The 12,108-nt window shown below is 55.9% G+C and overlaps 1 protein-coding gene across 6 annotated transcripts in view; it reads right to left on the bottom strand.

Annotated features, from left to right (window-relative positions):
• Positions 1 to 12,108, bottom strand: part of MYH10 (myosin heavy chain 10) — a 121,588-nt gene that overhangs the window by 41,001 nt on the left and 68,479 nt on the right. For 4 of the 6 annotated variants that reach the window (XM_045083358.1, XM_045083360.1, XM_045083357.1 and 1 more), the window contains 4 exons: positions 11,202 to 11,375; positions 8,501 to 8,674; positions 8,099 to 8,213; positions 4,050 to 4,112 (listed from right to left, as the gene is read on the bottom strand). In XM_045083358.1, coding sequence (XP_044939293.1) covers positions 4,050 to 4,112; positions 8,099 to 8,213; positions 8,501 to 8,674; positions 11,202 to 11,375 — 526 coding nt within the window. The remainder of the gene's footprint in view (positions 1 to 4,049; positions 4,113 to 8,098; positions 8,214 to 8,500; positions 8,675 to 11,201; positions 11,376 to 12,108) is intronic. The other 2 variants (XM_045083361.1, XM_004760190.3) reach the window with 1 other exon arrangement.

Here is a 12,108-nt window from a genome sequence, read left to right on the forward strand (position 1 = left end):
AGAGAACTTGAGTATCTCATGCCGACAAGTCATTCGTCTAAGAAAACTTAAGCGGAGGGGCACCTGGATAGCTCAGTGGGTTAAGCCTCTGCCTTGGGCTCAGGTCATGATCTCAGGGTCCTGGGATCGATCCCCGCATCGGGCTCTCTGCTCAGTGGGGAGCCTGCTTCCTCCTCTCTCTCTGCCTGCCTCTCCACCTACTTGAGACTGAAATAATATCTTAAAAAAACAACAACAAAAAAAAACTGAGGTCCTCATTAAAAAAAAAAAAAAAACAACTTAAGTGGACAGTGACCAATAAGATGAGTCCCACAGACCTAACACCTGTAAGGGCACAGTTAGATTCAGAAGAAAAATGCAATTTGCAATTTATAATCATTAGTCTCATAAAATAGCTATGAACGGTGTTTTTTTACCGAGGAATGCTGTTTAGTGCCAGAATGCTTAGTTGCTCTCGTCTAGGGGCCAGGCTCGGGGTGCAAGAGCTCTGCGAGATTTTTCACGTTCCTCTCGTCTGCATGGGCCAAATCACTAGTGCTACTGCATCGCACCGCTGTATTTAAGCCGCTCTTCGGACACTTTTTGGTAGGAACCAAAAAAGGGGGACAGACATATCTGAATGTTCATTTTAACAGCCAGATGATGAATGAAAACTGCATTGAATATTCCTAGAAAGGCCTCTAGGATCTGGCACTGGGCCAGACACGCAGCACGTTTTTAGGACTCACGTAAACAAGTTAAGACAGTTCTACTCTGGCGTACAGAAATGTCGCCGCCAGGTAAGCGCAGGTTGGGAAATATGGAAGTGCTACAGACTCCATATATCCCCGTTGCGTGGTAACACGAGGGCGCTGCTTCCACTCCTGGACAGGGGGACCAACTTGCTCGTTGTTCTGGAACGTCTGGAAATTCTCAGAAAAATTTGAGCAAGTCCCCAGGTCGACAGGGAGCATGTGATTCTAAGCATCTTCCTCCGGCTCTGGAACTCTTCTCGTTACTTCCCGAGGACGCCGGGCAACTCAGCACACCTGCCCCTCAGCTTGGTCCTGGTGCTCAGGGAACCTGGGGGACTTGCACCAACTCACCGCCAAGGTCGCAGTTGCTGATTTTCTGGTTTTCGTTATTAGGGCAGCAGCCACACAGCCGCAGCCAGAGACAGGCTCACACTCACACTGGGAGGCATGACGCTCACAGCCCTGGCAGCAAGTGTCACTGTCCCCACGTGACCTCAGGGACTCATGCAGCAAAACCTGGAGGCTGCTTCTCTTGGCGCTCCCAGCTCTCATTAAGGCTCAAGATTAAAAACAGAAACAAACCAGGACAAGAATTTTCCACACAACAAAACCCTCCATCCGCTGAGAAACCTCCGTGCTGTTTAGCTCTGCACACAGACTGCGTCCGAGCCGCCCCCCAGGTTCTAAACAAGGAGAGATCATGGCTGATGGGCAGGACTTACAAGATTGAAGACTGCCATCTTATCAGTTCTGCTACCCGGTTCTACGTGGAACCTTCTTTCGTGACTTCCTGGACCCGAAAAGGACCAGTTCAGCGTTTTTGAAACCAGAACATTGTCCTCTCGGTTGGAAGCATGGCTAAGGGGAAGCTTCCCCCTTAACTGTGACCAGGAGAAAGGGAAGAGCTCAGTGGACATCAGAGATGAAGGGAGACCCCCCAGGGGCCTGTGACAGACACGAAGCCCTCCTGCATGCTGGCCAGCCCCTCCCCGCTGCGTCTGTCCAAGTGAACTGGGCTCCCAAGTTCAAGGGCGCTTCTGCAGCAGATTGGAAAGGAGCAGGGCTGGTGGGAGGGGCGTCCTCCAGCAACTGCTGGGACCGGCTCCAGGTACTACAATTTTGAGGTTACGATCCCTCCTCGCCGGCTCATTGCTGGTTTAGTTCAGAAAGTCTGGGCTTTCAAAGCAGATCTGGAAGAAAACAGACCTCTGGCTTACAGCGGAAACATGAACGACTCCCTATTCCCTCTCTGGGGATTCCTTCCTCTCACACACTTGTCCTCTGATGCTTCTGGAAGCCCGTCTTTCCTCCTGCCTCTCACCCTTGTCCTCAGAGCCTGCACGGCCTCCCTGCTCCATCCCTAACACTCCGCGGGAGCTCGGAAGCATAAGGTCACACGAGCTCCACGCCCTCACGTCTAGAGGGACACGCACTAAGTTATCGCTGCACCTAAGACAACAGGTTCACAATCTGGACACCTAGAAATCCCTTCCTCCGCCGTCTTCGGAGAATTCAGTGCACACACTAAAGCTCCACATCTTTGTTTAACGCTGGCTACGCCTCTCTGGGGCTGGACTTCCTAAGCACACACGGAGGAGGAAGACCATTTGTGGGAGACCAGAGGTAGCCACGGCGGGTGGAAGACCTTTTAAGAAGGAGAGACGGAGCCCGGACACTTGTTCAGCCAAATCACTCAACAGAGGACACCTCTGGTGAGGTGAGGTCAGGGAGCTCAAGGAGCTGGCGGCCTGCCCGAATGACGTCATCCAGGAGGGGCTCGCACGTGCTGCAGGAGCAGAAACACACCTGCTCCACGTTGTGGGGAAAGAGCCCCTGCGCCTGCGCCGTGGGAGAGGTGAGGGCCACTGTGGGGGCGCTGGACAGAGCCGCCGCGTCTGAGAACCGGCTGTGGGACACCCACCCTCCGGATCCCTCACTGAACTGCTTCCTTCTGGGGCACCGATTTCTTGCCAGTGCCGGGGAACTGACGGCAAGCCCACACTGGCCCGTCCCTGCTCTACAAGAGCTCCATCTGGAGCGCTCTTAAGAGTTCAGACATCCAAGAGTACCAGTGATTAGTTTAAAGAGGGCACTCTATTTTGGCAGAAAGGCGAACAGAGCCAGCGCTGACTCCGAACAAATCACACGTTTCCGGCAGCCCCTTGGCTGGAAACTCCTGCCTACTGGTCTGTCCCTATCCCCGCGTCCTTGACCCAGGCCAGACTACTGAGGGCCACGGGGGCGTGAGCACGAGTTCTTCCTTGGGCTTCTGTGCGGCATGTGCTCCAGCGTGTGGGACCCTCCCTGGCGCCATCCGACCCGCATCCCAGCCCCCAGCTCTCCCAGGTGCTTCCTCCCCAGGACGGGGCCTAGAACCGAGGCGGGGGTACTTGAGTGCAGACCGGCACGCTCCTCTTCTTCCTAAGGAAGTCTTGGGATGGTCTGAGGTCTCAGCATCACTGGATTCCAAAAGTCAGAAAGGAAATTTTGTCTGATGAATCTGAACTTTGTCTCTGAATGTCACACCTGACAATTTCACTACATGATTATCAAACTGGCTGATACATTCTTTCTTAGGTCGGGCTATCACGGGGCCTTTAGCCATGTGTAGGCCGTATTTAACAACGGGGCTAGGGCCTCAGACCACCAGGTTCCGTCGTGCGGGGCTCAATTTCGGGTTCAGGGTCTGAATTCGACCCACACCTGCACCTCTGAGCCTTGTTGATCGACTCACGATCTCAAGCTCCAAACAAAAAGCCACGTGACTCGATACCCACCCACGTTCCAAACCAAAGCTAGCCCGAGGAGACCAACATGGGAGAGAAAGGCGGAATTATCTGCTCTCCCAGCATGCAGGACTTAAAGCAAGAACCACCCCTCCCTGGAATTCCTCGGCCTTGAAAACGGAAAGGAGACCCAGAGACATGGGAGACCCTCCTTCCGCACATCCGTTCCCAGCATTCCTTTCGGGGCCCGTGTATCAAAACGGCACCACTGGCAAAGGTAGCGACGTTGCCTTTCAGTAAGCAGTGCTGTGAGTGCAGAAGAGAAGAAGCGATGTGTATGCGGTAGCGATTCGATTGTGGATGCGCTCAAACAGCTGCCTCGGAGGACAAGGGGAGGGAGCATGAAATGAAAGGTTCATGCAGGTCTATGAGCAAAACAAAAACAGGAGCCCAGGAACCAGCCCCCCGCCCCCGCCCAGCCTACCCCGGGCCCCTCCCGGCCACCCTGCAGCCCCCCCCCGCCCCCCTCCCCGCGAGCTCCTCCTGGGGGCTTATGTGCTTGGAAGACCTACAGGCTTTGTACATTCACCTGGTGGCTCATGAAGACCAGAAACACTGTCATAGAAAGAAGCTCTCTGAATATTCTGAATCTCTACAGCAGAGACACAGCAAAACAGGACAGAAGAGCAGATACACAAACACGTCGGTTAGTGTGAGAGACATTGGACATCACAAGTCAGCTCTGCAGTCGGGCTGCAACCCTCGCGAGTCGGGGTGCAGAGCCCGTGCGACATTACCGCGCAGATGACTGCGCACACTTGGACACAGGTCCTCACTGAGTCAACTTACGCGGACTCAGAAGAGCCCTCCCCGCAGCATGTGTGAGCATGGGTTCGAATCCATGCTCCGTGATCGCCCGCCCCCTGAAAACCCAGGAGGAAATTTAAGGGTGCTCAGGTGCTACTGGCGTTATCCTTCATAAAATTATCTCGCAATTAGCACATCAGGACGAGACTGAGCAAGCTGGGGCACTCTAGTGCGTGCGTTAGTGGCTTTTACAGTCCAAATTCACATTGCTGTCCACTTGGGCGTCCAATACAAATTGTGGCAATGTAATTTACTTCAAGTAGAAATTAGGAACAGAAATACATTATATGTTAATTAAGAAAAGAAAACCAAAACCATGAAACAAATAATACTTTATATGTTAATTAAAAAAAAAAGGAAAAAAAATTAGTAACAGGTAACTACCTTTAAGGAAAGTAAAATTCAAATTCTGTTGCAGCAAAATGTTAAAACAACTGTAAACCATTGGGTGACATGTGAATGATCACACCCTTTACCCATGAACATACCCGAGGAGGCACTTTTACACGAAAATGCAATTGTTGGCTTCCCCTCCCCCAGATAAGACCCAGGGCGCGTCAAGGAGTCTGTGCAGCTGGTAGAGAAATCCCAGAACATCTTTCAGCAAAAAGTAGGGCACTATGAATCTCTAGGGCAGGGCTGCCACCAAAAATCTTAATACTCCTGGTTGGGTCTTGAGAGAACTCCGTCAAACCCCTCAGAGTCTGTTTTAACACAAAATGTTTTATACCCTGGGGATTGTGCCTTCGCAGGCAAGTTAATCCACGCAGCCTACTCTCCTGGTCAACCTGTCATTTCCTGCTTCTGCACTGATGTGGCTACAAAGAGAAAAACAAGGAGGTGTTCTTCCCGGGTTACTGTCTTTCTAAGGCCTGGCCTTATCCCAAGACTGAGCCGTGGTGAACTTTCCTCCTAGACCCCCGGCCACACTCCGTGCCTGCCGCTGACTCTCCAAACGCAACACGTGGTCCCGCAAACTGGGCAGACTGCCCTGGGCCCCCTTCTCCGCCATCCTGTCACTCAGACGAGGGAACTGACCACCTAAGCCAATGGGACTTCTGCCCATAGTAGCAAGCCCGTGGGATTTTTCCAGAGCAGAGGTCAGCATGGCCCAGTCACATTGGGGGCAGGTACAGACAAAGGGGCCACACTGGCCTCCCAGCGGCTCCCTGTAGCAAGTCCAGGCCATGTAAACACTACTATGCGGGGTCCGAGCCGTGGGCTAAGTTCAGACACACAAGGCTCTGGCCAGCACCGGGGGAGCCTGTGAGGCCGCCGGCTGTTCTGTAAGTGAGTCAGTAACGCAGGGTCTCTGTGGACACGGAAAGCACGGGAAGGCAGGTCAGGGACGCTCCTGATGTGGTCCCACCTGTCAGACAGCTCACCTGGGCTACACGGTGGGCATGGACCCCTGCGGCTCGTGCCCACCCCATCTCACCCTCTGAAGGCTGCCAGCCCGCCGCGGCCGCGGGCTTCTTTGGTGAGGCATGGCGGCAACGGAGAGGGATGGAGGCAGGAAGGCCGGGAAGGGAGTGGGGGGCCAAGACAGAGGCTTGCCTGTCCTACTGGGGTGTCCTGAGTCTCCCGCTGGGGGGCCAGCTCGGGGGGACCGGAGGCACGTCCCACATCGCCCCTCAATGGACCACACATGTCACGACCACGGTGAGACGGAGGCCAGATGGCCCCATGCCAATGGGGCAGGGCTTTCCCACAACATCATTTTCGGTGAAGAATTTAAAAAAGCAGTCAGAGTGGTTCAACCACATCAGAACCAGCGTGTTAGTCCAGACTCTCATCCCTTTGGTAATAATGGCCCTTTTTTTCCTCCAGTACCTGCTTCTGCTCTCACGCACAACAAAGAGAGAATCCATTTTTCAGGCTTCCTCTGACCCCTGCTCCACGGGCATTTCTTCCACACCCGGGGCCTGTCTCTAGGCCATCTTGCACTTGGCCCCCCATTTCTAGGCCCTTCGCCCCGACCCAGCCCACCGACCGCTTTTTCTGTCCACCTTCTGTGCCGCCCGGGACACCGGCATGGCTCGCACACCTGCTGCAGCGTGACTAGCAGGCGGGCTTCTCCAGCCTGGCTGGACCCCTCGCTCCCAACCCTCGCTGGGCGCCCTGCCGCCACCCTGGGCTCACTCCACCTGTGGCTCGGGCCCTCCTTCCGAGCCATCCTCACTTCGGAAAAGGCTCCCCGCTTTGCAGCAGCTCGTTCATGGACTCCTGCTCCCCCTTGGCCACGTGCGTTCCCAAGTCCACGCCGGGACCACGCCTGGCACCTGGGACGTGCTCGGTCAATGCCAGGCTTCGCGACTCAACAAACTGTCATCCTTCAAGGACCAGGCGACTAACTCTGTGTCCACAACCAACTGCCTCAGCTCCCTGGGCCAGAGGGCCACCCTTCCTCTAACGCCTATCTTTGAAGGCTCATTCCGCCCCATCGTGGGGCACCCATCCCAGCCGCTGCAGGACTCAACAGCTCGTGCGCATTTTCTCTTTCCTGTGCTCGGAGGTCTGACCGGAGCACCAGGAGAAGGGAGGGCCAGGGCTCGTCAAGTGGCAGGGTTGTGGCGAAAGGGACCTGTCCCTCGCATGCTCCCCCCTCACACTGTCTGGCACTGTGAGCCCCGTGCCAACCGGTGCTCTGAGTGGTCTTGTCCACTCTGGTTCCACGTCTCACATCCCCAAGCCACCGCTTCCTAGCGATGGACTCGGGGACCCTCGTGTATCCAACTGCCGCCAGCTGCTCTGCCCAGAGCTCAGGGAGCCCCCTCGACTGCCCGGCTCATCATCCTGACAGGGAACATGCAGCATCTGGCTGGAGACTCTTGTGGGAAGACACAAAATTGACCAAGCCTCCCCGAGTCCCTCCTTCTAGGGTCTCAGGTGGACCATCCCTCCTAGGACCCCCGGGCGCCGTGCCGCCTCCCCAGCAGGCCCAGCAGGTACGCACGACCATTCTTGACTCGGGCAGCCCTTTGCCCTCCTCACGTTCTCAACACTCCCTCTGCTCTGTCCTTCCGCCTCCACAGCCCTCACCCCTTCTCTTTCCCCTTCCTGGGCCTCTTTCTCCTCTGAGGAGATGGCTAGGTCACAAGGTCCGCAGGTGCTACGGGAAAAGCAGAAGTGAGCCAGGCTCCCAAAGAGGCCTGACCTGGGGTGGAGGCAGGGGCAGATTCAGGGCGGAGAGCTCAGGTGGCCTGAGGCTATGTGAAGGGGACATGCGACCAGGATGACACTGCAGTGAGCGCAAACCCCAGGAGGCACGGCCTCCCGCTGTGCGTGGACTCCCGGCTGTCCTCCTTCTAGTCCTAGCAAACCTTCCAGTCTATGACCAAACGGCCAGACCCTGCAGCTGAGGCTCCTGTAAAGAAAACCACTATGGGGGCTGGTGGAAAGAAAAGATCATCTCTGCATGGGGTTCTCAAACTTATTTGGCGGCCGCTCCGTGTGTGAGCAGAGGGCTCAGCTGAGCCACACAGCAAGCTGTGGAGGGGCTTCTCTGGCCCTGTGTCCAGCGGCCCTGGAGCGCAACCCAGCCGGGCCCTAGAACAGTCCCTAGAACGGTCCCCACCTCCCGCAGCGTCTAACCGAGAAGGCAGGGTCGGGGGACCCAGGCGGGGTACCAGGTGGGGACTGGGTCTAGCGGCAGCCCTGCTCTAGGGAGAGCGAGTCTTGGGACATAGATCTACGTGGACGAACCACCTAGAAGCCGTAACTGGCAAAGCTCCCGGGCAGGCGTCACTGCAGACAGGGGCGCGTCCTTACCGTCCTTCCAAAGCTCCGCCACGAATCTGTCCGACGACTGGTGCAGGAGGGTGGCCACGTTGTCGTTCAGCGGGTCCATGTTCTTCATCAGCCACTCGTCCGCCTTGTAGTCCACCTGGCGGGTGGCGGGCCACGCGGGAAACACAAACACACACAGGGAACGCTTTCAGCCTTCCGCCAGAAAGCTTGCGGGCCCGCCGGCTGGCCGGGCAACACAGGGGCCATGCGCCGGGCACACGCACGGCAAGGCGGGCGCACACATGACATGCGCACGGCACACTCACGGCATGGAGACTCGCGCATGCACACGGCAGGGCGGGATCGTGCGTGCGCACGCACGCGTCTCCGCAAGGCCGTCCCCGGCCTCGGGGACACAGCAGGATCTGCCGGCGCGGCCCGTACCTTGCCCGCGTAGTGTATGATGCAGAAGTCCGCTTTGTCCTTCAGCTGCCGCGGCTTCTGGAACTTGGAGTGGGAGCCTTGCTCCTGAACCAGCTTCTCCACGAAGGTTTTGTCTGTGGCCTTTGGGAACCAGCACTCTTCATCCAGAAGGGCCAGAACACCAGGGGGGTTCGCCTGGTGACAAGAGGCAGCCACTGAGGGACCCCAGCAAGGGCCGGGAGCTGGGGCCACAGAGCTGGACGCTGACTACATTCAGGGGCTGGCCAGGGACAGGACCCTAAAACCTCCATCAGAACAAAGTGTGGTTGCTGGGGGGCGGGGGACGCATGAGAAAGGGGAATTTTTTAAAATGAAAGAAAACCAGAATAAACGCACCCCTCAACTGGGTGGAACGCTTCCAACACCTTACACCCTAAGTGATTGCAGCTCCTGTTTAAGGGACCATGAAATAAGACACGTCCCCTCACGCTTGGCCAACAGTGGAACCAGAATCCAGCAGAGAATATGAAAGTTGGGGTGAGGATCCATCAGCTGAGCGTCTGGATTTATTCCGGCCGACGCTCGCGAGCCAGGCTGTTTAGTTTTGTGGGGCTGGGTCCCTGCAGAAAGGCCCAGAAAACATGGGAGAAAGTGGACCCACGCCACGGGGGGTGGGGAGGGCCCGACATCCCTGCCCAGGACGACCAGAATGTGAGCAGGAGGCAGACTTGAGAAGACGTGGACACCAGTGAACCAGGCCTAGGCCACTGGACTTCAGGGCCTGCAAGTTATGTCTCCATACAGAAAAAGAGCACAGAGCCCATGCAGGGACTTCCCTTTTGGAGGCAAGTGGGGGACGCGTGACAGCAACACAAACAGTTAAATTGTCAAGGACTAGGTCACTGCATCCGGGTCAGCCATCACAGGCACCCCACAACTACGGCCAGTCGGTGGGACAAGCCTCCAGGTGCACCTATGAAACCGGCCGTCTTCTTGAGCTCATGCGGCCTTGGCGTCCACTAGGGAAAGGCCAGCTGTACACAAGCATTGCTTAACGCACCCAGGAGTCAGTGTGACCATCAGCCGGAAGGCCATTGGCACAATGCACACCAGCAGGCAGAAGCTGTGTGTGGGGGTGTCCCTGCGATGAGCCCCCGGCAGCCAACTGCTTTAGGGCTCCTCCACCTTCAAGAACCCATGGGCTTAGAGCAGCTCAAAGAGCGATCATCAGAGGTGGGCAGGACTAGGTGCCCGCCAAGCCGCCGAGATTAGAGAGGTAGGTCACTCAACGGGCCCCGCTCACCAGACTCTGAAGATCTGTACTCACACTAATGAGGGCTCATTCGTCTTTCTAGCATGATTCTTACATTTTAATACCTTCCAATGAAAATATCCTTAAGTTCTGAAATAGGATTCCGAATGTAATTTAACCTTTTCTAAACGGCTCGGTGACAGCGTCATTATAAATGTCCCCAATTGGGTCTTTGTATTTTTGCTACTTCATCCTTCACTGTCAAGCAGTGTTACTGTGTCTCTTTTCGCTGGGGATTTCTACAGAGCTGGAAGTCTGGGACAAGGTGTCTATCTGAGGCCGCAGGCTGTATGGGGGGGGTGGGGACAGGTCTGTAAGTGCCTTGCTGAGCTTCCCTTCCTGACCGCCAGGGAATAGAGCCAAGTCATTAATATTTGCTTAAGATCCTAAGTGAATAAGTTCTACGTGGTCCGATGTATTTCTTTTCTTTTCTTTCTTTTTTTTTTTTCTAAAAAGGTTTTATTTGAGAGAGAGAGAAACAGGGTGGGGTGGGGGGAAGCAGGCTCCCCACTGAGCAGGGAGCCGGATGCAGGACTTGATCCCAGAACCCTGGGATGATGACCTGTAGCTGAAGGCAGATGCTTAGTGACTGAGTCCCCCAGGCTCCTCAGTCCTGTCTATTTTTGCGTTAACACTAAACCAAAGGGGAAAGAACACCTGATGCTTGCTAAGAGTGCTGTATAAAGTACACCTGCCCAGGGGCACCTGCCCAGTGAAGCATCTGCCTTTGGCTCAGGTCATACCTCAGGGTCCCGGGATTGAGTCCCGAATCAGGCTCCCTGATCAGTGGGGAGTCTGCTTCTCCCTCCCCATCTGCTGCCACCCCGCTCTCTCTCTCTCTCTCAACTAAAAAAAAAAAAACCCAAAACAAAACCAAAAAACATGTGCCCAAAAAACCCCCAAAACTTCAAATTAGGAAAAAAAAAAAAGAGAGAGAGAGAAACAAAACACTGCCAAAATAAGAGCTTTATGCTCCCAAGGATAGTGATGTGAAAAATGAGTCTGGATGCCATGTCCTGCTCCTGGCCAAGGACGGCGGCCTGTGTAGCCCTGGTAGGTGCGTGTAGTGGGGGTAGGGGGGCTGAGCAGTGCCTCAAGAGCGGTCTGCAGGCAGCAGGCTCCCCCACACAAGGGCTGAGGGAGGGCCTGCCTGGCTGCATGCTTGCTTTTTAAATAGTTCTTTTTATTAAAGTATCACCTTCCTACATCTTTTATGTTAAAAAACTGTCTTAAGACTGATTTGGCCGGGGCGGGGGCTGAGGGCTGGCTCTGTCCGCGGAGGAAGTGACTCTTAATATTGGGGTTGGGGGTTCGAGCCCCACGCTGGGCATGGAGCCTACTTAAGACAAGACCACTTGGGGGATGAGTGGCGGCAGAGCCCGGAAGTCCCGCACAGGATCGCGGCCTTACGGGTCTCTCGATGAGGTCGATGCAGGGCTGCAGGTCGAGCCCAAAGTCGATGAAGCTCCACTCGATGCCCTCGCGCTGGTACTCCTCCTGCTCCAGCACGAACATGGTGTGGTTGAACAGCTGTTGCAGCTTCTCGTTGGTGTAGTTGATGCACAGCTGCTCGAACGAGTTCAGCTATGGGCGGCCACCGGCAGGGTGAGAACAGGACCTGTCAGCTTCCGGGGAACCCACAGGATGCCCACCACACACTCGGCCATGGCACCCACCCCGCATGATCGGCAGTCCCTGCGGCCTAGGCCGGGGACATCAGCAACATGCACCGAGGAGGGAAACTGAAGGCCCTGAGCTCAGTGTGCGATGTGCGTGACCTACGCGTACGACAGCCCGGCGCCTGCTGCTGAATGGTTCCGGGACAGAAGCAGAGGAAGAAGCGAGGGAATAAAGAGGGAAAAGGAAGGAAAAGCAAGTGGCCGCGTGGGGTGTGCAGCCCTCAGTTGGGAGTGGGGAGACCGTGGTGCACTTCCGGTCCCCTTTCTCCTCAGCCACGGGCTCTGCAGCAGCTGCAGGAGTCCTCTTGACCTCAGGGGTGGCTGCTGAGATCCCGCTCAGGCCCACACGAGCCCTCTGCACATGGGAGGCTCCAGGCCGCCTCTCCGTGCGTTCCCTTCCCTTAGCAGTGTCCCTGCTGGGTGGTGATAGAGGATGACCACGTTCATGGCGGTGAGCCTGGAGACGTGTACATACATCGCTGTCCCCGTTCAGCCTACTGTGTTCACTGTACTTCCGCAGAAACGATGCTAGCGTGCTGCCCTCAGCCCGAGCAGCTTCCCCGTGCGACAGACACTGCTCTTTCCTCCTGTCAACCCTGCCCACTTCTCTACTCTAGTGGAGGGCTGGAATGGGGAAG

This window comes from Mustela putorius, unplaced genomic scaffold, assembly GCF_011764305.1.
Source record: "Mustela putorius furo isolate JIRA1106 unplaced genomic scaffold, ASM1176430v1.1 tig00000695_pilon_pilon_pilon, whole genome shotgun sequence".
Classification (NCBI taxonomy): Eukaryota; Metazoa; Chordata; class Mammalia; order Carnivora; family Mustelidae; genus Mustela; species Mustela putorius.